Genomic DNA, 26,874 nt, shown 5'->3' with positions numbered 1-26,874 from the left:
GGGTTCAAATCCTGGCCCAGCCACTTACTAGCTGTGATTCTGGGAAACTTAATTAATCTCTCTAAATCCCAATTTTCCAACTATAAAATAAGGACAATAGTACTTGCCTCACAGAATTCCTTATACAAGGATGAAATAAAAGGATGGGATAACGAATGTAAGGGATTTAGATTGAGGCTGACATTTAGCTAGAACTTCGTAAGTGGCAGTTATTATTATACATTAAGGGCAAAGAATTGTATGATTAACTTTACCAAATTAAAAGAGGAAAAAGTTATCACAAGAATGACTATTCTCATTAAACACTCACTTTTAAAAACCATTCTATCCTTTCCCAGTTTCTACTTCAGCGCCATCCAATAGAGCTTTCTGTGCTAACAGAAATGTCACCTACCTGTACTGTCCAGTCTGGCAGTCCCAGCCACACGTGGCTACTGAGCATCTGAAATGCGGCTAGTACACCTGAGGAACTTGATCTCTTAATTTAATTTTAACTTGAAGTACTTCACATTTAAACTTAAATGGTCACGTGTAATTAGTGGCTACTGTTTGGACAGTAAACATATTATACATTCTCTATATTATTACAAAAAAGTTATTTAAACCTTAATGGATAAACTTTTAAGTCTGTCTTGAAAAAATGGTCGTCTTCTAGTTTTATCCCAAAATAATGTATTTTGTCAGTTCACCAGCCTGACAGGTAACAGATATTTAGAAATCAATTCACATTCATTATTTTAGCTGGCACACCCGGCACTCTACCTCAGCAGCTGGTTATTTGGAGGTTGCTTTCAACTTTCAGGCTGTCTAGTTATAAATTACCTTTAAATATTAAACTTTTATTCTATACCTGAACTGAACCAGAATCAATACCAGTTGACATCTCTCAAGTACTTCTGGGAGGCCAAGCAATGTGCTGCCTGCTGTATACACAGTATTGCTAATTCTCAAGGCAAGTAATATCCCACTTTCATGAGGCTCAAAGAGGGCAAATAACTCATCAGATATCATAAACTGATAAAGAACCAGACTAGGATTTACACTGTGGCTGACTCCAAGGCCAATTTTCTTTCCAAATATCATTTTTTAAATCATATGTTTCGAGACACTGCTGGATAAAACTCCAGCCAAATAAGTACTTTCAAAATAAAAAATGGCTCTTTTTCCCCTCCTATGGGTAGTAATCAATAGTGATGTCATTCACTCAGTGAGAAAGACTTCACATCTAGGCATAAAGTACACAGTAATTCAAATGGCTAACTTTTATCATGAATGAAATGATACATCTGAAACCAGCGTAGCAAACGTCCTTCAGGAGGGAATAATTCATTATCAGAGCTGCAGGGCACAAATCATCCAGTCTACCGACACGCATTCATACCTGAATGTCCCTAATGTGGCCTCTAAATTGTCATTACTTTATCATTACTTAAGTAATCTTTTAAGATGACTAATTACAGTCCCCAGTTTATTAAAAGCCTAATTTTAGACGTATACAAGTGATAGTTTCCACGTCTTAGTTTTCAAAGAAATTTTAAATTTAAGATGCTGTTAAAAATATCAGTACCTTTGCAAACAAAACTGAATAAAATGTAGCATTTTAATCAAACTGAATCAACATTTTAAGTTTCTATAAATAACTTACAAGAGTCCTTTCCTAAAAAAATTGATACTTATAAAGCTACCTGTGAAAACAGCTTTCTAGTGGTTGCTGGTGAAAAAACTGCACAAAATCATAAAAAAAAAAGAAAAAAATTCCTGTTCTTTTCTGCTCAAAATTAACCAAAAATATGTACACACTAACTGTGAAAAAATATAAATAATACACAACCTAAGGAACACTCTTCAGCACTGATCAGGACTTTTTAAAAGAGTTATAGTTCACCAATTCATAATGAATTTTCTGTTCTCCAGAGAGAAGAGAGAAAAGGTATTTAGATTTCAATACGTCTGAAGATGTAGTTTTCTAGCTTCAATGCTAAAATCTAGTTTCTAAAAGGGAATAAAGCAGATAAAAAATATCAACTTTTCTTTTGAAGACCTTTAGATGAGTGAGGAATATTAGGAATTAAATCAAGAAGGTTCTATTTTCCCGGTTCAGGAGTAAAGGACACAACTCACTCAAGACTGTAGACACTGGCTTAACACCTGACATCTCCCTCCTTAGTGTCTTTAAAACCTATCTCTAGAGTGACAAGCCCAGGCTGACCCCTGGTTTTCTGGCCTGGAGAAGCTGGGTAGATGGCAGCCTGTCACGGACACGGGGGATTCAGGAGGAAAAGCAGACTCGGCAGGAGAGGGGAGAGGAGAGGAAGATCTCGTTGTGGCGTGCTGCATTAGGAGTACTTGAGCAGCACCCACGTCGTAGCGTTAAGGTCTGAGGCTTTGCGGACAAATTCTGTAGCTCTCGCCCAGACCTGGCAGGCATTAGAACCAGGGAGGTCTAACCTAAAGGATGAGAGTAGGGTGAGAAAAGAAACAATTCCGGAACACATGCTTATTAAAGGGACAGGTAAAGAGGAGCAGACGGAGGAAAGCCAGGAATAAAAGCCAGAGCTTAGACCGTTTTTGAAGTCAAAGGACAAGTTTCAAGGCAAAGTCATCAAATGCTATAGAAAAGTCAAGACACAAGCTGGAAAGTAGCGACTGGATTCAACAAAGACATTGTTCCTCACCAACATCAGCAACAGTTCTGGTGTTGCATTGCCTGCACAAGCCCTAATTCTACGGAAATCTGAAGACTGAAGGAAAAGTAAGGATGCAGTTTCTGCGAATATATAGTAGGCAACTATTTTAAGAAGTTGGCTCTAAAGTGGAGGCGGGGGGGCGGGGGGCGGGAGAGTGGTAACGAGCAGGAGCTTAGAGTCCAAGTTTTGCTTTGTCTCTAAAAGATTATAGAGAAGACCTTTCAATCAATGGTCACTCCTGAAGAACAAGAACTCTTTCATTCCTACGTAAAACTTCAGACAGCTTTCTATGCAGGTTTACAGGAGCTGTTCCTGATCTGAGAGGTGGAAAAAGTTAGATTAAATATTTTCCATCATTTACTGTCATAGGTATAGTAAAGAAGTTAAAGAGCTTAGGAAAAACATAGGTCAGTTCTCACAGATTTCAGTTTACAAACAGGAAGGCAAGCTCTTGACCTACTAACACCTCCTGAACCATCACGTCTACCATAAACACCTTGCAATGTGTTCCACCAACAATAAACTCATGAACCAAAAAATGATTTGCGTTCACAAATGTCTTAATTTTAACATTGGTTTCAAACTCCCTAAAGGAGCTATGAAAAGTGAAACCATACAGCCTTTTACTCTATTATCTTCTCCTACTTCTATTCAATTTAAATGAAAAGGCTTCAAAATTCTCAAAAGCAAGTCAAAGAACCATTTTAAAGAGTAAAAAGGGATAAAGGAAAAGGATCTCCAATCACTTTCTTCTAGAACTTTTAAGACACGCACCAAGTAACCATCCAAATCTTTAAGATAAATAACGTTTTACTAATTTGAGGCCAATAGCTCAAACAATTAATATTTTTTATTGCAAATGGGGAAGGTGAGGTAAGAACTCAACTAGATATAAAGTAGTTTATGCACACCCAAAAAGGTACCTTAAATCAAAGTACATATTACAATTTCTATGATTATTCAGAAGCCCCTCGTTTGCCCGAAGCCCTCGCGCTTGTGTACTTTTGTCCTTCCTCTCATGCTCCTTTTGGTTCTTGATGATCTCTGGCAAAAGACACTGAGCACACGCCCTGCAGCTGCTCGTGTCTGTTCACCAGACCCAATCAGTTCCTTCCCAGAGTTTGAGAGATTTCACAATTTGTTTTTTAGTATCTTAAAAATTAATGCTCTGCTGTAACTTTGGAGATTATTAAAACAGTAGGGACACTTTTACTCAAAATACTCTTAACGTCAAAAGTGAAACCTGAATTCCTACAACTTAAATTACGTACATGGGTAGGTATAATAAAACCCAAGTCAGAAAGTTCATACCTGTTACTCCAACCATTTTTAGTTTAGAGGCCATCTTCTACTAAAAGCCAGAAGTTTCATTATGAAAAAACTATTTCCATGATCTTTATGGGCAGAAAATAATTTGGGCCATAGTTGAAATAGACACAAGGTCCAGAAAAAGAGTCAGTGATATCTGGCATCCAGGACAGCAAACACTTGCATCACTGGCATTCCCACACAACATCAGTTACAAGTCCTTAAAAAAACGGCCAGATACAGAAAATGACCAACCAAACCCATAGACAAGGAAAGGAAAAGGAGGCCGTCCAGCTCCAGATCTCAAGGGGTGATTTACATACACAAGTCCCTCTCATTTTCAACTTCAACTGTTCTAGCTCTGCTTGTGAACATGTGATAAATCAGACATGAATAGTTTTATAGCTACAGGATAAAACTCTAAAAAAGGAAACACTTTAATACAGGTCATAATGGAGTCTGTAAAGTGTCAGCCTCCTTCAGAATGTAAGATGTTTTCCTCTTACCTACTACACACGTGATCTATAAGCAGAGACACGGAATCTAGGTTATTATCAAGTTTGGTATTGTGATATAGGCACCGATCCCTTTGGAGCTCCACCGCCTGCCGCAGGAGAGTCTGTAAACGCCGTGGGGGCAGCATCACTGACGGTGGTAAATAAGCTTTAATGGAAGATATTTTTAAAAAGAGAAATAAAAATTAAAATTAAAAAAAAACACAAAGCAGTATAAACTTTTATTGAAGACATGTGCTAGTCGTCTGCTGCACTTGCCTAGCCTAATAACATTGTGTCCCTTAAGCAGCAGTCCTGGGCGATGCGATACACATGTGAGCTTTATGAGTACGTGTCCACAGCTACGGCTAGGTTGCCCCTAGAATGAAATATACTTGGATGGGGCGCTTTAATTTGTATGCCGATTTTCTAAAGACAAAAACAAAAGCAAACAAAAAACCCTGACAAAAAGTAAAAAGGTGGTGATAATGAGAAGAAAATCTAAAGAGGACTGTGTGCCAGAGGGAGAGTAAGCATCACTAGAAGTATAAGAAAATCTACACGTCACAAAGAGCAGCCAAATGCTGGAGCAAGCCAAGTTCCAGGTCCCATGGAACCGCTTCTAACGCCAAGCACACGGTGAAAATGCAGGGACCCACTGGTGTTCTGACAGGGATACTGATCTATTTCAATCCTTCAATGCCTCCTACCTCCCCCAGCACATGGTTTTCTGATTCTTAGGATCTCCACTCCCACCTCAACATGAAACAGAAAATACTATGATTTAACCAGAAAGGGAAAATACCTTTTATATAAAGACAAGGCAAAAATAAAACCCTTACTCTAATCGGGAAGTTATGTAACATATTTGGGGGGAGAGTAAAACAATTTACCTAAAGAAATTTGGGCCTTACTACTGAAATCAACAAAATATTTAAAACGCTTGTGGCTCAAAGCTGTGGTTTACATGTTTTTTCTCTAACCACACTTCTCCCCCAAACAAAATCTTAAGGGGAACATCAATACAAAAACAAGTGAAAGGAGAATTGCTCTGGGACCAGCATCCTCGCACTGACTCCTGGGGTCAGCTTCTTAGATTCCATAGCAGAGTTGGAACACCTTGGGCTTAAAGGGCCTCTGAATGGATCCCTCCGCTCGCTTCCCCTATGTAACCACTCCGTAAGAGCATGTCTAGACACAGGTCTCCCTAATTGATCCATAACATCTATTTCTAGTCTAAGAAAAACACAGAAACACCAAAAATTAAGCCTCTTACTCTGCAGTTTGTCCAACAGCTTGGACCGGGAGGCGGCCCCCTTGCCTTCCCACTCCGCTTTCGCACGGAGGTCTTCTGCATGGCTGCACATCAGATACCTAAAATGCAACAGAGAGAGCACCCAATCTCAAACCCTTTCTTTTGGATTAAACATAATTGAAAAATACTGATTATACTTTGAATACCTAGGTCTTACTAAGAAACACACATCAAGAAGAAATTTCTACAGTAGACCCACTTCAGTAACAGAACCTGGCACTCGGATATGATTGCTAAAATGTAATATAACAGTAACAGCTAATTATCTATAAATAGAATATATTCTTGTATTTATCGTTATTTATCATCATGTATATATGTAGCTCTTCTCATGTGCCAGGCTCTGATCTAGGCACTCAACACATATATTACTTCACATAATGTTCATAACACTCCTGTATGAAGTAAGCACTATTATTCTATTTTTATAAATGAGGAAAGCAAGGCACAGAAAGCTTAAGACACTGGCTCAGGGTTAGGTTAAGAGGCAAAGTAGTAATATGAACCCAGGCAGTCTAGCTGCAGAAGTTGCTCTTAAACACCACGCGAACTTCACTGCTTCTCAATAGCAAAACAAAAGAAAACTGAAAAAACCTTCAAAGATATTACACTAAATTAAAGAAAAACAACATAGTTTCAAGAGTTTATCATAAATGTCACTCAAGAAATGGTATAACTGGATAATCATCCTTGTGTCATCCTGTGAAAGGTACTGAGATCCCAAAGCAGAAAATTTGGGAACTGTTTTATTACTCACTATATGTGCCGAAGGAGGCATAAACGCTAAAGTTCATGGATTCTGGAGAATACATGAGGGCCCCCTGCTGGAAGTGTGACCCTGACCTGCTTCTGGCTCTTCTCAGAAGAACGGGCTTTAAAAGTAAAAGAAGTGAAGGCATTATTCAAACATGGAGATTAGACCTGGCAAGTAACTCTTGTGCTATTTTATCTGGTATTCTGTTTTAAAACAAATCTATTCTTTTCACTTGTAAAAACGGTATTAAATAGGGTAGTGAGGATTAAATAAGGTAAGAGTATATAAAGTACTTGGTCCACTACCTCGTGTACAGGTAGAGCTTTAATAAAGGATAGTGTTAAGTACCAGAAACCTCCCAGTTAACATGAGTTATCACCTCCTCCTTTTCTTAATTGCATAAAGCATATCGCATTTAGCATCGAAATAATTTAACAGCCTTTTACCCAACGGCAGAACTACTTGCTCTCTTGCTATTTATTATATAAACAATGTCTTAGCTGATGAGAACAACTTACTGGTTTTTAACAGTATGAGTAATTAGATTAAAACACCCTATAAGATCAGAACACACCATAAGAAGCTGAATATTGCAAAAACTTAGTTTCTAAAGTAACTTTTTGGGAGTAAAATTCATTATCAATAATTTTATGGAAAAACTGTTTACTTTTTAAATTTTGCCAAAGTGATCTATGATTGCTTCTGTGCCCTTGTGAAAATACACATTATACCTTAAGGTTTCAAAGGATACCTGTCTATGGGAACTCAAATAGTCTAAGTGAAAGGACAGTGGACTGAGAGGAAAAAAGCCTGGGTTCTGACTCCAATTCCACATCTTGTCATCTCTGGGCTATTCCCTTATGTGCAAAATTCAAAGGATAAACTTGATGAAGTTCATTTTGGAATAAAAACTAATGTGAGTAAATTATACGTTGTTACTAGAGCAAGAAAAAATTCATCATGTGAATGGTATTTAGGTGATACAGAAACGAGATACCTTATGGAAGAGGTAACCAGAACAAGGTAACTTGTCAGCTACAATATTAACTTATCCAGCAGAATTTACTATTTCAAGCTGTAGTGGTAGGTAGGGACCAATCACTTTGGAATCTGGCAAATGAGCCTTTAACTCTTGGCTCTCTGATTTATTAGCTTATCTTGGGCTGGTTACTTCACTTCTCTGAGGCTCAGTTTCCTTATCTGCAAAAACCGTACAATGCAGCCTATACCTCTTTGGGCCCATCCTTTTGTCCGTCACCTTGTATCTGAAAACTCATTATGTGCCAGGTGTTGTTCTAGATGCTGGACATATCATACAGTGAAAAATGCTATAAAGAAAAAAATTTAAAAACAGAGTGATATGACAGAGAACACCTGGCAGGTGGTCTCAGGAAAGGACATTTGGGCTGGGCTGAGCAACCAGATCAGGGGAAGAGCATTCAAGATAAGGGAATAGGCAGTGCAAACGCCTTAAGGCTTGGCAAGTTAAGGAACAAAAAGAACATTAGTGTTGCTAGAGAGTAATGAATAAGGGAAAAGATGGCAGGAAAGCATCAGGGACTTCGCAGAGCGGAAATTTTGGACTTTAAGTGTGTTGGAAAGCCAGTGGAAAGTTTTAAGAAAGGGAGAGAGATGACTTGCTGTAGGGATTTATTACTGTATTTATCTGGCTGCTGTGTGAAATACACATTGTTAAGGGAAGACACTATAATATCCTAGGAGAGACATGCGTGGTCTAACCAGGAGAGAAAGATGGAGAGGAGATGGAGAGAAATGCAGAAATTTGGGCTGTTTTGGCATTAGGTCAATACATGTCGAAGTTAAAAGATTTAAAGAAAAGCAAGGATGAGGCTTAAGTTCTTTGTTTGAACAAGTGGGTAAAGGGTCTTACCATTTACTGAGATGAGGAAAAGTAGAGGCACAGGTCTCTGGGGGTAGAGTAGGTAGAGTGACAAATGGAATCAAGCATTTTAGACATCCCAATGGAGACTGTCAAGTAGGCTCTTACATATATATATCAGGAGTTCAGCTGAGAGGGCAAATATACGAGCCACTGGCATAAGGACAGTGTGTGAAGGCACGGTACAGAATGAGATTACTGAGGAAGAGCACACAGACAGAGACGAGAAGGGAAGTCCTGAACCAAGCCTTCGGGCACTCTAACTTTTACAGGATTGACAGGAAATTAAACTAAAATGATTAAAGTGAGATTCTATATACGAAATACTTAGCAAAGACCTGGCAAAAATGTTTGCATGCATCAATACTGGAAACTACATGGCCTATTGTTTTTATAGAAGCAATACATATTTCTTCTCCCTTTCATCCACTTAAATATCTCTCTGTTCTAATATGGAAAGCTCCCTAGGATGACAAATAGTTTGGACACATATAAGTGAGTTTATCCAGACAAATATTATCTAAGAATTTAGCAATATTCAGATCTTGGGAAAATGTTACAGAAACGTAACTTTGGAACAGTCACCTGAATAAAAGTAATACCCCCTCCGTCAAGCTGGAGACTAAGAACTAAGCTTTCTTACCCACTAAGCACATGAATGCGCTCTGTATTGTATTTCAGTGGCGTCAATTCACAGCGTAGAACTTGAAGTGCCTCCAGGACCTTGCCGTCCTCCAGGTATTCCAGGTACTTCTGCTGCAGCAGCAAAAACTTCATCCTCTGACATGACAGAAAGCAGCAGTCAAGGGAAAAAAGTTGACGGAAGTTTCAGAAAATGTTTGTGCCTAAACAGAACAGTAGAAACCATTCTACTATGCCCTTTGAAAATAACTTTTTTATAAAGCTTTAAGATGACTCAAAATATTTTGGTTTAACAGAGCCACAGTAGATTAAATGTGACTTTGCTCAGTTCGACAGCTTAATAAAACTCTGCTTTGAATGAACAGTCTCAAATTAGATAAGATCAATAGCAACTAAGACATCAACATAGGAAAAAATGAATTCTGCCCTCAAAACATTCACCTAGAATTTTACTTCTTGTATGAAAATTTAGAACAATTCCAAGTATTCTAAATTTGCTTTTTAAAAAGTCTGGCTTTTATAAGAAGGCATTGGGGGGGGTTGATGCAACAAGTTTTCAAAAAATTGTAGAAAAACCAGTTAATGAAGGAATTATTTAAAAGCCACAACGTGAAAGGACTAAGTAGACCAGAAAGCAGAGCTAGAGTCACAAGGTAGAAGCTGCAAAGTGTCAGATTTTGGCTTATCAAAAGTAAGAAGAGCTATCCAGCAAAAGGACTACAGTCATGCGCTACATAACAACATTTCGGTCAATGATGAACCACACATCCGACGGTGGTCCCATTACATTAGCAGCATACAGCCTAGGTGTGTGGCAGGCTATACCACCTAGGTTTGTGCAAGCACACTCTAGGATGCTGGCACAACAAAAAAAATCGCGTAACGATGCATTTCTCAGACCATATCCCCATCGTTAAGCGACACATGGCTGTGGAGGTTAGTGTGCAAAGCACTGAGTTTCCTATGACTGAAGTGGACAAGCATAATCTTGATGGACTCACGCACTCTGGGAGGCAATAAGGGATGCCTCTAAGAGAAGGTTGAACTCAAAGGTCTTTAAAAAGATTCAGTATTTGTATTTGCGTATTGGTAACAATCTGATCACTGACGCACTTGACTAATGAGGCAGAGACAATTATTACCAGGTCTTCCCCCCAAAGGGACAAGCCATTTCCAGCTTATTGTGAAGCACTTTCACATTTAGTTTTTTTCTGAAATGTCTTTGGCTTTAACACTTTTTTGATGTTCCTTTACGCTATTTTACTTTTAACTTGAAAGTGATCATCACAATCTGAGCAGCTTTTTGCTAGAGGAAAGAGAGATTTATGACTATCAAATTTGGAATTTCTTTTAAACCTTAAACCTAATTAAGGACCACTGCTTGGAGGGACTCTTTCATCATATCTGCTACTCGTGATGCTTGAGCAAGCCAACTGATGTAGGTAGAAAAGTTAGTATATAAGAAATGTTAGTTATATTTAGAAACGCCAAGGAATATAGTGGTAAAAATCTCAAATCCACTTAAATGAAAAACCCAAATGACGGCCTTCTTCTTCAGTAAGATGCTTACTTTATAAAAACATTAAAAATATACTGCAGTCAAAAAGCAGTTTAGAGAGTGGGGCCGTGGCCGAGTGGTTAAGTCTGCGCACTCCGCTTCAGTGGCCCCAGCTTTTGCCGGTTCGGATCCCAGGCGGGGACATGGACCACTCATTAGGCCATGTTGACACGGCGTCCCACATGCCACAACTAGAAGGACCCACAACTAAAATATACAACTGGTACTTGGGGGATTTGAGGAGAAAAAAAAATAGTGTAGAGAAATGATCATTTATTCACAGAATTCAAAGAGTATAAGGAACTGCTCCACAACATTTTCTATTAGGGAATATTTAGAAGAAAGGCATAACAGAGAAGCTTGCGAAAATGGTTTCTAGCGGAAGAAAACAAAAACAAACCCTCTCATATAAGTTAGGCATACATTTAAATATATCTTTTATAAGATACAGTGCTTATGCTTGGTAATAATCTTAAATCTATAGCTAAAGAACACCAGAAAAAATTTCTAACTAGGGGATAAGTTCCTATAACTCCAGAAAAATTACACTTAGCAAATTTTACACATAAAGTTAGACTGACTAAGGAATGTTTCAGAAATAGATTAGTTAGCAAGATGCTCTGAAAAGTACGTTGCTGTACATGTAACCTCAAGTTAACCTTTATATGTCAAATTAAAAAAATGCTTTGACATCCATCAGGTGACAAAAACCGAAACAAGGCTAAATAAAACAAAACAATCTAAAAACCAAAGGATTTGATATAAGTCATTCTGGATATTCTCACCATTTTATCTTGCAGGAAAAAACTTCAATTCTTTATGAAATGAAGAGTCCACAGATTTCCATTTATCAATATACTGTTAGAAGTTTTATTTCGGATAGTGTTTTTGATTCAAACTTAATCACATTTAGTTGAAGAGTTTTTCACTTAAATGCCACACAGAATGAGCCAGTATGTGTATTTAATTTCTTCACTCAATTTTTTTAGCACTTGGGAATTTGGGGAAATTTTTTTTTTTTAAAATTCAGGGCAAGTTTTTCATTTATTTATTTATTGGGGGGGGTAATCAATCATTAGGTCCTATGCACACTCCCTCCGCCATTCCAATGTGTGTAGGGACAGTGTCCCAAGTGCTATTTCCCCCTTATTTTCCCACCAAGATCCTGCTAGACTCTTGTTACTCTTTTTCTATGGGGCAGAGGCAGGGCAGGAGAGAAGAGGAAGGCAGAGTAACACTTTGAGAGAAGCCAATATAAATACATGCTTCTGTATATACAGGGACTGCTGTAAAAGCAGTGCAAGAACATTTTTCTATGAGTCATTTTATCCAGATTAAGACAAAGAATATTCTCAGACACCAAATCCTGGTCATGTACATGGTAAGGACATGCTCCTGGCCAGGCACAGCTAGAGATCTGGGTGAGAGAATGTTTATTCTCCTAAAAATCAGTTCAAGTATCTGACACATATGATAAGGATGGAGATAAAACCGTATTTTACTTCCCAAAATTTAAAGCACAAAAATGTAAATACACTTTCAAGAAAATAAACATCTTTCACAAATGATGTTAATTATTTACTGAAAAAGATTAAAAAATCAGACAAAACTGAAATTTGCTGAGGTGGGGACAGGCTATACTAACGGTTTTTTAAAAGATCATGAGCTTCTTAAATGACGTAGAAAGAAAAAAAGAAGAGAAAATAAACTCTTCTTTTTATCTTTCTCCAACTCCTAATTAGACCTCTGCAAGGTTATTTCTGGTCTCTGATAATTTTGCAGCATCTTTGTGAGCACTGTTTCTTTTTCTCTTTCACTATCTAATAAAAACTTGAAATTGATAAGTGACTAGGACAGCTTGAAAGACAGTTTCACATGGTAAATACTGCTGTTGCCCCCATCCTACCCAATATTTGGATTATTTCATCCTTTCCTCCCATATAATTATATAGAATTCAATATGGAAGAAAAAGTCACAGGTTGTGAACACAAGAAGTCTGGTTATCGAGGGCAGCCTCCTAGCTAACTTAGAGATGGGTCTGACTAACTCTGGAACAAGGTTATAACCAAGTTATATCAATTAAATCATGACTCAGAGGAAACGGAAACGAATTATATTTATACCATGGCTCTCAAAAGTCCTCCCTCTTTGACTTTAAAACATACTAGTTAATTTTTGTACATCAAGTTAATATTTGAACACTTTTGTTAAGCACATTTCTATTATATTAAAAAATAAAGAATCAAACATTTGTAGACAAAAAAAAGTTTTCTGTTATTGATCTCAAATACCCACCTAAATTCCCCAGACATGGCTAAGCATATTTGAACCCAAACTAAAAAATGTTGATTCATGAGCTCAGCTTCCAGAAAATCCAGAGCAAATTCTGCTATTCCTAGTATCATTTGACTGGAAACAATTAAAAAATATGGGAAGGGAGTGAAGAGAATGGATTGGGTCAATAACAACATTCAGATTTAAAAAGTAAAATACAGTTTGATTCTAGACTAAGTCATCAAATGTGTCTGGGCATACAATTAAAATAATTACATAAAAAACCCCCAAATAGTTTCTAAGGTATTATTACAAATTTACGCTTACATTGGATTATCTTCTAAAGATGGAGTGAGGGAGAGGAATAAATCTAAACACAATTAGAAAGGAGAAAAAATGTTGAAACGAATCTTTAAAAGCAATAGATTCATCAATGCTTAAAGCGCGATGAAGTTAGAATCTCTTTCTTTGTATCAATACCTAAACAGTTGGATGGAGTGAGGCTCAGCCAGAGACTTAATCTCCATTTTTTATTAGATCCTAGAATGTTCTAGACTGAACAGCAGTAAAAAGAAAGGATTCCTTTTTATCTACAATTACCTTTCTTCAGTTTACATGTTGCTTCTAACCAAGGTTTCTAATGAGATAGTAATAATCTAAATCCAATTCAGAAGTCTCAAATTACTATAAACAAATAAACAAATAGAAAGTGAACCTATTAAAATTTTTACTACTAAATTACAGATATAATTTGGGTGAAGCTTAAAAAAGGAAAACAATCCTCAAGAAATCACAGACTTATTTTAAAACAGTCCATGGACAAGTTCTCTATGGTCACCATACAAGCAGCGCCAGCTTGTCCAACGGGAAAAGAATCCCAATTCTTATTTTGGCCATTTAATTGTCTTTATTTTAGGGTCACCTTCCATTCTGTCATGGCTAGCAATTTATGAAAAACTGCCCAGTTAAAACAAACTTAAGATTTTTTTTTTAAACCCCAAACATACTGATTGGGGAAAATTTAGTTACTGGAAAATTTGGAATCCTTTTGAATACAGATGTTTATTTATTTTAACGTCTGTGCTTTCATCAGCAAAACTTACCATGGCACTGATTATTATGAGTTAATTTATTATCAATCATCTGAGTCAACAGTAAGTTAAAAATTTTAGTATTTTACCTATCTACTGAAAAAATATAACACATCATCAATTTAAATGAACTCATATTTGTTTATACTTGTTTGCACCTTTAATTCACCTGAAGTCCATTTTCTAGGATTATATTATTGCATAAAATTACATTAAGAATTTGAAAACTTTTGTAATTAAGGTTTCAAAAAAACTCAAAAAACAAAAAAAAAAGGAGGCTCTATTCGGTTTACAGACAAAGGCAAAAAGATTAATGTTTGACCCAATTTACAAAAATCGAAATGGAACAGACATTTACTAATATTTAACAAACAGCCGGTTTCCCTACTTCACTTCCTATTTGCCTTCTCTCCCTCCCCCCGCAGACAGGAAACTGCCTTTGACAACAAATGAATCAGCTCGAAGTTAACAAGCCAGGGGCCAGCAGCTGATTCTTCACGGTTTCCAATCACTTGGAAAAAAACTTATCCCCTCCTCTCCCTCACCAACACCTACTGAAGAATTCAAGCCTATCAGTATAAAAGATTCATTAAGATTTATGCAGGAGGCTAACCGGGTAAACGAAATTGATCTTGTTGGGGAAATAAGGTAAGTAAGCAGAGCCCAATGGCCAAATCTGCACACAAACCCTTCACCAGAGTGAGGCCTATGAGACAAACTTTGACACTGTCAATTCACACAACCGGAATGCAAGAATGGAAAATGGTGAGCACACCAACGGACTTGGTCCAAATTAACTATAATTCCCAAAGATTAATAAAAGGATAACGAATGTAGCCGTTACTTAAGGCTATCTGGATATCCACACACCCAAACACATTCTTTACCAGCACATTCAATATTTTAAATAATATAAAAGTTTAATTTACCCTTGACTCTGTAAATGACAAATTCCTATTAACAGCACTGAAAGCATGAAGATCTTTCAATATAATTTTGTAGATTAGTTTATAAATTTATAGTTAATTTTATAAAATTAATTCATAATTTATTAATTTACAAAGGTTCAAATGACACATTGACTAAATGTGACTTTAAAAATATAAAACTCAAACTTTAAAACATCATAACACTCATCCTAGTTTACAAATTTAATTACATAAAATTTAACTTTTAGGCCTTTATCTTCTACAAGAGGCAGAAACCAAGAGTTATCAATAACCTACTAAAATAAGCATAAATGTGAAACTAAGAACAAAAGTGTATTTACCACAATTATTCCCAACAACGTTTGAGAGATTTCAAGTGCGCCTCTTACCACAATAGCATGAGGAGAATGCACTAAAGGCTTTAGTTCATTCAGGTCATTTTCTGCCTGCAAAAATTGGTATAAAAAAAAAAACAGAGATGTCACAAAATGCACATCAAATATCTAATTTTAGCAGCAGTCACACAGCTCTATATGCCCTACTTTACCTTATCCCAGTCTCCTTCCAGGACATGATTTCGGAATTTGGTAGCAGAAGGATGTTCTAAGCGACATCCTGACTCTTGCATGAGGAGGTCAACAGTCTGGCTGCAGGAGAGATACAGTGTGAAAGACCTGACCAGCTTTAGGGCTCACTCTTCCAAATCAACTAATGTCTAGGAAAACAGTTGCCAAAGTTTTTAAGCTAACCTCCTGATGAAGAAAAAAGAAATAAAGAGCTTTAATGTGCTTGGCTAAACAAGCTTGATTTTTCAACTGCCACTGACATTTCTATCAGGTCAAGTTTAAAAACCTTCTTGAAACCAGAATCAAAATAAGTTCTTCCTACTTTTGCCATTTAATGCCTCAGAAGTTGAATGAAGCACAGAATTTCTAAAAACGTGTTGTAACCAACTGGTTAAAGAAATGAAAAAACCAGGATCTACATACTAACCACGTAATCACATTTCAAAAGATAAAAATTGTTAGCTCCACACAAGGTGATAGAGATGACCTGTTAGGTAAGAGCCTCACATCCAGATATTACGTTTGCATAGAAATTCTACTAGGTCAATCTTTAAAATTAAAACAAATCCAGCATCAAAAATCACTCCCTTTCTCTCTAGACTAAAAATAGCAAATTTACTATGCTGTAGGTTCCAAACAGTCACGAGTTATCTCCTCCTGCTGCTGTCAGCTTGCTTCTTGTCTCAGTAATATGTTCTGTTAGCATTTACAAAATCTGTTTTCATACTAATCCTTTTCCTCAGGGAACAAAGTGAAATCTTCCTATATTTCTCTTTGAGAGCTTCAAACATTCATCAAATGTGGTTTCTCCCATCAGATATTTTGAGATCTAAGAATCTTCCTCTCTCAGTCTTACACTCTTGTTTCAGTGCTTTCTTATTCAGCTCCATTTATTTTTCAGCTAAACAGCACAATAATCTGAGAATCAAAATACTTGTGTGATTTTTCAAAAGTGCTCCTTCCTCCCCTCCCCAGAACAAATCCGTGAATCCAAAACTACACATTGGCGAGCCAAAGAGTTTATTTTAATCTACGCTTTGAAGCTAAGAAACCGACTGCTCCATGTTCTTCCCCTTAGTCTTATTCTTGTTCTGCTTCATCCACCTCCTCCAATGGGCTCCACGGCACTCCCACCAATACTACCTTCTACCCTCTTAGTTTTTCTTTGTGTGTATACAAAACGGTGGTTTTTAGCCAAGGTCGTTGTCTACTTCCACCCTGTTTTAGGTACACAAGGCCACGTAAATTGTATTTGAAAACAAATGATTCACCAGCTCAGATGTCCCTCTTTCAGAGGCAATCATCTTCTTGGTATTAAACAGGGATTTCAGACCAGCTAGTGGTAGGCCTCTTGTACACAATCAAGGGCCTCCAAATGACATCAACATGGTATCTCACTTCATTATTTCCATCAGATTTATTCAACCACCTCCTTCCAAATTATCCCAGCCCCTCAGTTTCCATAAACACTTGTAGGTGATTGTCTTTCCTGATTGGTAGTTTGCCCGAGTTGTCTGTCATGGTTGGGGGTGGGGAGGTGTCCCACAAAGATGCCTCTGAGATATACTTGAAAAACAAATCCTCCAAGGTTCATTATTTCCACCAGCTCGAATCCACCCCTCCCCCAACACATACAGAGACCCACTCCCGCATCTGTCTTTATTGACAGACAATTAAGCACCGAAGGTGTGCGGGGAAGGGTAAATCTTGGGGTTTCTACTCCTCCTCCCCCCCCCCCCCCCCCCCCCACCGCCCGTCTCGCTCACAATTTGTCAGCCTGACTGATTTTGCCTTCTCTCCCTCCAGGTCGGCTCCTCCTCCCTGGGCGGCCTGTCTGAGCCGCGTCCTCCAGGGCCCGGGGTCCTGCATGCCCACCAGTGATTCTCCCTTCGACCGAGCTCTTGCCAGCCCCCCCTCCCGCTGCCGCCTCCGTCCCTCAGTCTGTCCCCACCAGCTGCCTGGGAGAAATACTTACTTGAGCCCTAAGCCATTCAAGTGCTGTCCTATTAGCCTAATGACATCCTCATCAGACTGGGAGAGCCGCTTCTTCTTCTTGAGGCTGCTGCCCAGGTCTGGGGTGGCCAGGGAAGAGGAGGCGGCCGTGGTGGCGGAGGCAGCTGCGACGGTGGCGGCGGCGGCGGCGGCCCCGCCGGGGACCCCGTTATTGACATTCAGGCTGTTGCTATTGTTGCTGGCGGCGGAGGGGGCGGAAGGCAGGAGCCCATTGGCGTGGGCCAGGTCCCCCGCGGACGACGACGACGAGGGGGACGACTCCCCGTTCTGGGCCGCCAGGCAGGCGAGTTCCTGGGTCTGTCCCTGGCCCCCGCCGCCCCCTCCTCCGCCGCCGCCGCCGCCGCCGCCTCCTCCTCCTCCTCCTGCCCCGTTGGCCTGCATGATGCTGCCGCTGACCAGGCTGTGGCCGCTACTTCGGTGGGGGGCGGCAGCGGCGGCGGAGGGGGCAGCAGCCGGGGGGAGGCCCACCACTACCACCACGGAGGAGGAGGAGGAGGAGGACGACGAAGACGAGGACGACGAGGACGGAGGGGAGAGGCCTGCTCGGCCGGCCGAAGCCCCGGGCTCTCCTGCTCCCTCCGCCGCCGAGGCTCGGGGTTTCTTCCGCGGGGGCGGGGAGGCTCCGCCGGTGTCCGAGTCGGAGGAGGAGGAAGCGGAGGCCAGAGTTTCCTCGCCGAGAGAGGCCGTGGTGGGAAGCCGGTGGGGCGAGGCGGGGGAGGGAGGCGGGGGCCGGGGCGAGGGTCGGGGCGCGGGGGCCGGGGCGGGGGGCCGGGGTCGGGGAGAGGAGGGAGGAGGGGAGAGGAGGAGGGGGAGAAGGAGGATCCGGGCCCTTTCCCCCCCCCCTCCCGGAGGCAGCTCGCTGCGCGGCCCGGGGCGCGGGGGCGCGGGGCCGGCCGCGGGGCTGCGCCGGGGCGGCGGCGGCGGCGGCGGGCGGCGGCGGAGGCAGCGGCCGCCTCTGTCCTCGGTGCGCGCCGCTCCGCTCCCTGGTGTGTTGATTCTTCCCCCAGCTGCTGCCTAATGGAGTCCAGGCGCTCGCGTCACAGGAAATGCCTATACTGCCCTCCTCACTCACTTCCGGTGGCAGGTATGGAACCTATAGGGGGCCTGTCACCCGGCACGTGCGCCGGGGGCCGGCCGGGCCGGGAGGGGAGGGAGGCCGGTGGGCCCGCAGGGACCGACCCCGACCCCGACCCCGAGCCGAGCCGCCCCGCAGCCCGGGGCCCGGCAGCCCGGCCTCTCTGCCTGCGCCCTGGCGGGTCCGCCTCGGCGAGGAGTAAGTTTGTCACCGCCCTCCGAGGCCGGGCGTGCACAGGATGGCCGCGAGTGTGCGCGCGAGCGTGTGCGTGTGTACCCCGGTGTGACCTAGAAATGTACGGCGTGCGCAGGGATCGCAGATTCCCCAGCCCGGGCTGAGGAGGGGGCTGGAGCAGGTGGCAAGGTTTTGTCCCCAGACTTCAAGGCACAGGGTGGTGGTAGGCCCTGTCAGCTCACTTGGCGGCGACCGGGACTCAAGCCAGGATTCAAGCAGCCTCCTCGTCTTAGTGCGGAAAAACTCGAATTTCCATAGCCAGGTGCCCTACACAGCTGTGGGGCTCGGGCCATCCTAGGAGGTTTGAGGTGATGAGCACATGAGAATCTGTGCTCCACCCTGGGACGGTGAAATAATCTAGATGAGCAATATCTGATGGGGACGAGGAGTCACAAAACGACTGTGGGTGTGGAGAGGAGGGGCGGGACTTTGCTGAGGGGGTTTCACTCTTTTTTTTAACACTTGCCCAGTTCCTCCTTCTCCTTTCCAGCTGCCTCTCGAGTCACTGCCCAGCTTCGGTAGCAGTAACGTAGATCAAGCGGGATCCGAAACGTGCATCCTAAGGAGAATTCAGGCTCCACTTGAGAGCCAGGCTTGAGATTTCTAGGTGAAATGTGAGGCGTCCTTGTCACTGTGACTTACCCATTTATGTGCATGTAGAAATGCAGCAACAAAGAACTGGGCGGCATCCTGATCATTGGTGAACGGTCTACATTACCCCCTAAAATTGTTTATCTCTCTGTAGTGGGTAGCATGTGCACCTGATTGGTACAAACATTTTCTCAGAAATTAAAAAAAAATCTTTCTCTGCAGTAATTTCCCTATGGAAAAAATATAGACTCAAATAATGCATCTGATATCACTGGAATTTACAAGATCAATAAAGTAACTCTGAGGCCTTTGGAGACAGTCCTTTTTAAATGTAGAAAAACAATAAAAAATGATGCTTGTGAGAAATTAGTGAAGAATCCTGAGCTGTAATGATCCTCAGACTGGAAGAAGGGAGAGGAAGACCGAGGCAGGGTCTTACAGAGGTTTGGCTTTGTAGTTCTCATCTCTTAAATATGCTTCCAGGTGGCGGTGTAATTGCAAGGTGACTCACATTCGGTGTTTGTATTCACCTGAGACAGGTCTGAGTTCCAGCTAAGGTTCATAGGGCACTGTCACTGTATCCAGCAGAGCCTGAATTGCTAGATAGTTAACACCTTCAGAAATCCCTGTTCGTATATTAACTTTAGGCAACCTTAGTCAAAGTGTTTATTGTTTATTCAAAATTTAATTTTGCCAAATAGGTTATAATAATTTATCAGGCCCATAACAGTATTGAGGACAAGCTTCTGAATAAAGTCTATAGCTTTCATAAATGAAGCAATGACTTAGTGGGAGCTACAGACAAGGCTTACACTTCATTGAGAAAAGTCAAACGATGAAAGGAAAGAGAAACTGGACTCAATTGCTGTCTAAACTCAATATGTGTATCCCAGCTTTTCTATTTTTTATGTGACCAAGCCTGCTGTTATTAGAATTCTGAATTTATGAAGTCCATGTGTGCGCACATTTTTCTTCATACTAAAGTACAGCTGGAGAACCTGTTAACTGAACTCTTGAGTGTTTTTATTTTTTAATTTAATTAATTTTTTTAAAGATTGGCACCTTAGCTAACATCTGTTGCCAATCTTTTTTTTTTTTTTTTGTCTTTTCCCCAAAGCCCCCCAGTACATAGTTGTATATTCTAGTTGCAGGTCCTTCTGCCTGTGTTGTGTGGGACGCTGCCTCAGCATGGCTAGATGGGTGGTGCCATGTCTGCACCCAGGATCTGAACCGGCGAAACCCTGGGCCGCCAAAGTGGAGCGCGCAAACTTAACCACTCAGCCATGGGGCTGGCCCCTTAAGTGCTTTTAGAGCCAGGTTTCAAGTCCATTGCGGACGAATAATTCTGAAATACCAGTCTGTACACACTCAGAAACCTTCAGTAACACTGTATTACCTACAGGCTGAAGTCTATCTTGCTTTCTGCACGTGGACCTCAGTCCTTTTTTTTGGCTTTATCTCTTACAGCTCCCTTAATGAACCCTTCATTACTGTCCCCCAAATGTGCTGGGCTCATTTCTCTCTGAGGGTGATCACACCCTCCCACCTTCTCTCCACCCTTCTGATTCCAGTCCATCTTTTGAGACCGGGCTCATTTGGGACCTGCTGAGGGGAGCCTTTCCTGACTCCCAGCCTCCTAGCCCTTGTGAGTATCATTTATGTAGGCCTCCAATTCTGAAGGCTGCTTGTAATGTTTTTAACTTGCTAAGCCCCTTCTTCAAGTCAGAGAGGTGACTTTCTAGACCTCTTTTACCCTCCCCTGTTCACCTTCCTCCTGGAAAAGACTGAGGTGGATTTAGGAATAAAGGTCCAAGTTGTCTTTCAGGAAAAAGAAATTGAATTTATATTTAGGTATTTGATTCATTTTAACTTTGTTCTTCTACCGTTTCAGCAGGTCTTTCTATGAACAGCCCTGTGCTAGGTTCCAAATCAGAGGTAACTTCTGGTCCTAGAGATATTTGAGCAAAGGCTGTCAGGTATGTCACCCTCTGTCAGGGATGTTGTAAAATCGGTTACAGAGTAGACAGTTGAACTAATTGACCTCTAAGGACTTTCCAACTATAAGATGTCTGTGAACTGCATAAATATGAGACTCCCAACTAGTGTATAAATGCTTTGAGGCAGGATCTGAGTATTGTTCATCTAAGCCAGGCTTTTCCAGGTTGTGGGCCATGACCCCCCATTTGTGAGTCATGAAATCAATGTTTAAATTTTTAAAAATGAAACGGAAAAATATGAAAGCATAGAAAATATCCAAGTAAGTCACCCATAGGAAGGGTAATTATAATTTTGTGAAGATTTTCTTTAAATGACAGCTACTATCTATGTTTTACAAAGTAGAATATATTTCTTCTGTAGGCCATTCTCAAAAAAGTTTGAAAAACACTCATCTAGGACAGTCCTGACTGACAAAAAGGCAACTCAAGAAATAGGTGTTACAACTGGAAGGACCCACAACTAAAAATACGCAACTATGTACCGGGGGAGTTTGGGGATAAAAAGGAAAAAAGTAAAATCTTCAAAAGAAATAGCTGTTACGGGGCTGGCTGGCCCTGTGGCCGAGTAGTTAGGTTTGAGAGCTCCACTTCGGCGGGCCAGGGTTTCGCCGGTTCGAATCCTGGGCGCGGACATGGCACCGCTCGTTAGGTCACACTGAGGCGGCATCCCACATGCTACAGCTAGAAGGGCCCACAGCTAAAATATGCAACTATGTACTGGGGGGATTTGGGGAGAAAAAGGAAAAAAAGGTTGGCAAGAATTGTTAGCTCACGTGCCAATCTTTAAAAAAAAAAAAGAAATAGGTATTCGATACCTAAAGGACAGACACTTGTGCTGGACAAGGCAGTATCTTAATTGTAAAAATCAAGAGCTATGAGATTAAAATAAGCTGAGATAGCATGGGTGTTTATAATGAAACGTAAAACTAAGTTTTCACAAAAGGCATCATAAAACTAGTAGAGACTTGTTTTTCTGTGAAAGTTTAAGTTTGGTATCTCAACCTGGTACTTAGCAACATCAGTATTATTCAATTTATTAAAGTTCTATTAGGAAGAGGTAATATTTAGGATCTTGGGTCTCCCTGAGGAGGGATATATCCATATTTACCCCTCTGGCTTCATTCCTGGCTTTTCTTGCTTATGGGTTCTAAAATTAGCAAGCTGGACTTGTTGGACTTGAGCAGGCTCGAGAGCATTGAGGAAAGAGCACACTTCTCGAGTCAGAACATTTAGTCAGCTGGTTGACCTGGGGCAAGTCATTGTACCTGCTGCCTGGCAGTCACTTCAGCTTTTAAGTGGGGATAATGACACAGGCCTACCTGCCTCGTGGGGTGGATGTATGAGTCAAAGGAGATGACAAATGTAACAAACATTTGGAAAAGTACTATGTTGAAAGGTTTTAAAATATAGTTTAAATTCAGCATCATTTCCAGAAGGATTTAAGGCACCTGAGTGCAAAGATGTAAGACGGCTGTATCCTTATTAATATTTCTGGGCTGTGGACTCTGTAGTTACTTTTTTACCCAGCTCTGCCCCTCAGCTGTGCACCTCCAGGCAGACAGCTCCAAATGTCGTACTTCATACTGGTCTTCTGTGAGTGGGGAGTTTCCAGTACCTGGGTAACAGAGTGAAGGGCACAGCAGTCTGCCCGTTCTACCTGCTGTTCATGCATGTCTTTCCAGCGCTTGCTTCTTTCCCCTTTCTACAAACATCCCATTCATGCCATGAGCATTCGGGACCCTCCTGTAAGTGGGGTAGGGGGGGTGCGCCAGGTGGATCTCAGTGCAAAGACAGGACTCCTGCGTTGTCACAGGAGCCTCCACAGGTAGAAACGCACAGGTAGACGTAGTCACCTTCCTCTCAGCTGAAGAGGCTGCTCAGGAGCCCTCTCAAGCTGTTCCTGAGACCCATTTGGTGTAAATAACAGTGTCCCAGGAAACTTTCTGAAGAAACTGAAATAAACCAAGGAAACCAGATTGTTCTTTTTCCACCACACAGCTGGGGTTGACTGCTTGGAGTAGCTTGTACTAGCTGCACTCACTTTGGCAGTGGGTCACATTAAAAACATGCATGTAATGCTAAGCTGTGTGCAAAGATGTTCACTGAAGCATTGTGTATGAGCACAAAAAATGTGGTAATCGCGCTGATGTGGAGATATTCTCAAGATATGTTATTAAGTAAAAATATGCATGTAACAAAACTGTGCATAATAATCGTTTTGGTAAATAAATGACTATATATGCATACATTATTTTTTCTGGTAGGATAGAAAAGCATAAACAGTGATTTACCTTTGGGTGGAAGGACTGGGAGGGTGGTTCTTATTTTTTTCCATTCGATACTTTTCTTCGGTGTTTGCATTTTCTAACTATATATAGGTATTTTTTTAAGTGTCAACTGGGGTTATTTGAATTTTGCTTTTTTTTTGTATTAATATATGTGATGTTTTTAAAGCACTCATGTTTTTTAAAGTATGCTCAAAAACCATCAAAATATTCATGAGAATTTAACCATAATAAAAACATGCCAGATAAAGCAGTGTTGTGCATATTTAATTGACATTAAATATATTTGTTTGTTTAAAATCTCCTTTCCTTTACCTGCACATCCTGTTCTCAGACCGCTAACTCTGCACATACTCACCCCCATCTCTTGTTTGGTTAAATTCATCTGGGGAATAAAGGGCAAAAAGACATTCGTATTTATTAACTTTGAAAAGTAGATAAATAATTAATAGCCCCTGGAGTCCCTGCAGGGTAGACAATAAGCCCTGTGGGCAGTCTTCCTCATTCTCAGTTTCATATATGCTGTTCATCCCTCTGGCATTATGATAATCATAAATAATAATCAATAGTAAAACCCAATTATGATTGTTAACCACAAAAAAAATCTAATTATTGTGAGAAAAGATGTTTTCTGAATATGTATACACAGCTCATATAGAAGTAATGGTCTAACGGCTAGACTTTTAAAAATTAAAAATTTTAAAGACTAGTAGGTAATTATTCATAAAGTTTAAAAAGCTGTTGAAAAGGTCCCTGGACTTGGTTAATTTTTTTTAATTTTAAAATTGTAATGTTTCCTGAATAATACTAAATTTATAGGCGAATGTGAAACATTAAAAGCTGTACCCTAATTAAAAAAAAAAAGTAGTTGGCTGACTGAGCGCATGAATGCCAGTCATTAACAACAAAAGAGCAAAACAGTAGCTCTTAGCTTCTTTCTGTGGCTTGTGGAGGAGTGCTTGGCTAAATCAGGACTGACAATCTTTGGGACTTGCTGGTTCCTTTAGTACTAATGGGGTTTGTGTCTTCACACACAGGAGCAGTCTTCCCATGTACGTTTCTGAAACAGAAGGATGTCCACTTTCCTGCTGCCTCAGAACATCTTTTTCTCTATCCCCCAATTATTGACAAATATTATGGAAATAGATATAAATAGATGTGTTCATAAGACTTAGCCACAGAGTTTCAACAATGCTGTGCTTTTCATTTTGTTTCCTAGTGTTCCCCCCTTCCATTCTTTCTTTCCTGTGATGCCACATGTCCACAGCAGAGCTTCTGTAATAAGAAAATACTATTAAGAGCTAACACTTAGCAGGCATTGTTTTAAGTTCTGTAGATATATTGTACAATTTTAATCTTCTCATCAACCTCATGAGTTATGTTCTGTTATTACCCCCATTTTACAGATGGTAAACCGAAGCACAGAAAACTAGGGGTCACATAGCTGGTGTGTGGGAAAGCTGGGTGCTCAGCCCCTGCACCATACTACTCTTCAGAGACAGCCGGTATCAGTCCGAAAAGTCCCTGTTGTTTAAATTCCTAGGGGTCAAAAGAAGAAATGGAGTCAGTCCTATAAATTAATTTCTGAACTGTGCCCTTTTTGTGTATAGGAAACCTTGGTCCCTCACCTTGGAAGCGCTCATCTTTCATCAGCCTAATTAGTAGTAGATAAGTGAGCCCATGAGGGACAGTAAAAGATTTTCCTTCCTCCAGAAGTTACCACAGAGAGGGCCTGAAAGCTTGTTATCAAAGATACGTTTTTCCAAGAAGTCCTTGCTGAAATGCAGCATTTTGCCTGGAAGGGGTAGCACACTAAGCTGGGTGTAGCCTGGAGATTTGTTTATCAATTTAGCAGATTTCACCTTGAAATGGTGAGTGAGGGCCAGAAGGAAGGGGTGAGTTTTCTTTCCCTGTGAACTGAGAAAGCTCCAAACCCAGAGGGCCTCCAGGGAGACACCGTAAGTCAAGAGGCCCTTGCCAGCTTATTTGTGCGCCCACTTGTATCCATCTAATGAAAGTCTAACTGTGTAAGCGTAGGCTAGTCTAGGATCCTGGAATAAGAAAGAGCCAGACTTGATTTCTACAGGAATTCCTGCTTGATTACTTGATTCCATTAGCAGCTCCAGCCAGGTCAGCTGGCAAAGGCAGCCACAGGTATCTAACTGAGATGAGGCTGGATAGCATCAGCTTAATATCGAGGGATAAGACAGGAAGGGTGAGCTCTGGGGGGCTGCAGGAGCTTCTGTGAAGGGTCTGCTCTTTGAGGAAGGGTAGCCAGGCTGCTAAAGACTTCACACTGGCATATACCCCAAAGAATATGTGGAAATGATTGCTCTGCCATATCGGGCCCCTAGTAAATGTTTCTTTTTTAACTGCTTCTCCAGGAGTAGGCACACTGTCTCCTATGCTGGTCAGTGTGCAGACGTGGCATGGGTTCTCCTCTGTGTCAGAGACTGCGTGGGTAATGAGTGAACGGCCAAGATGACTTCTTGAGGTCCTTGTAGCCTAAGGGTTCAATGTTCATGGTTTCCACTGTCACTACATAATATTATTTGATTAGGTTGGGGAGGGGTAGAAGAGAGGAGTCATAAATAGTCCCAAAGCATAAAACCTTGGCTATGCTATCACTTTAAAAAATGTTTTATTGTGCAAGATTTTAAACATACGCAAAGGTAGAGCATAGTACAGCAATTCCCACGTGCCCACCATCCAGCAGCAACAGTCATCAACTCCTCTGCTCTTTATCCACCCTCCCTCCTCTGAGTATTTTGAAGCCAATCCGAGATATTATTTTATTTATAGCCTATGTATTTATGCTTCAGAATATAGCTCTAAAAGATAAGAGCTCTTTTTGAAAACGTTGCCACAATACCATGATTACACCTAAAAAACTAATAATGCCTTAATTATCATCACATATGCAGTAAGTGTTCAAATTTCCCCAACTGTCTCACAAATTCTTTTTTAACAGTTGGCTCATATGAAGCAAGATCCAAATAGGGTCCACACGTTGCATTTGGTTGATATATTTCTAAATTCTCTCTTTTTTAGGAAACACTTTTATTAAAGTATAATATAGAGAGAGGAGTGCACAAATCCTTAAGTGTACAACTCAGTGAATTTTTTTCCTGTGAAACCACCACCCATGCCATGAAATAGA

General features: G+C 40.8%; 1 protein-coding gene across 2 annotated transcripts in view; it reads right to left on the bottom strand.

Moving 5' to 3' along the window:
- WDR26 (WD repeat domain 26) overlaps positions 1-18,273 on the bottom strand; it is a 42,058-nt gene extending 23,785 nt beyond the window's left edge. The window contains exons 1-6 of one of the 2 annotated variants that reach the window (XM_023632794.2): positions 17,495-18,273; positions 15,501-15,600; positions 15,295-15,399; positions 9,102-9,238; positions 5,766-5,863; positions 4,502-4,658 (exon numbers count right to left, since the gene is read on the bottom strand). In XM_023632794.2, coding sequence (XP_023488562.1) covers positions 4,502-4,658; positions 5,766-5,863; positions 9,102-9,238; positions 15,295-15,399; positions 15,501-15,600; positions 17,495-17,913 — 1,016 coding nt within the window. In that variant the 5' untranslated portion in view covers positions 17,914-18,273. The remainder of the gene's footprint in view (positions 1-4,501; positions 4,659-5,765; positions 5,864-9,101; positions 9,239-15,294; positions 15,400-15,500; positions 15,601-17,494) is intronic. The other variant, XM_023632793.2, reaches the window with a different exon arrangement.
- Positions 18,274-26,874: the final 8,601 nt, after the last annotated feature.

The sequence above is a fragment of the Equus caballus genome, chromosome 30 (assembly GCF_041296265.1).
Source record: "Equus caballus isolate H_3958 breed thoroughbred chromosome 30, TB-T2T, whole genome shotgun sequence".
Taxonomy (NCBI): Eukaryota; Metazoa; Chordata; class Mammalia; order Perissodactyla; family Equidae; genus Equus; species Equus caballus.
This window is presented reverse-complemented; position numbering and strand designations above follow the sequence as displayed.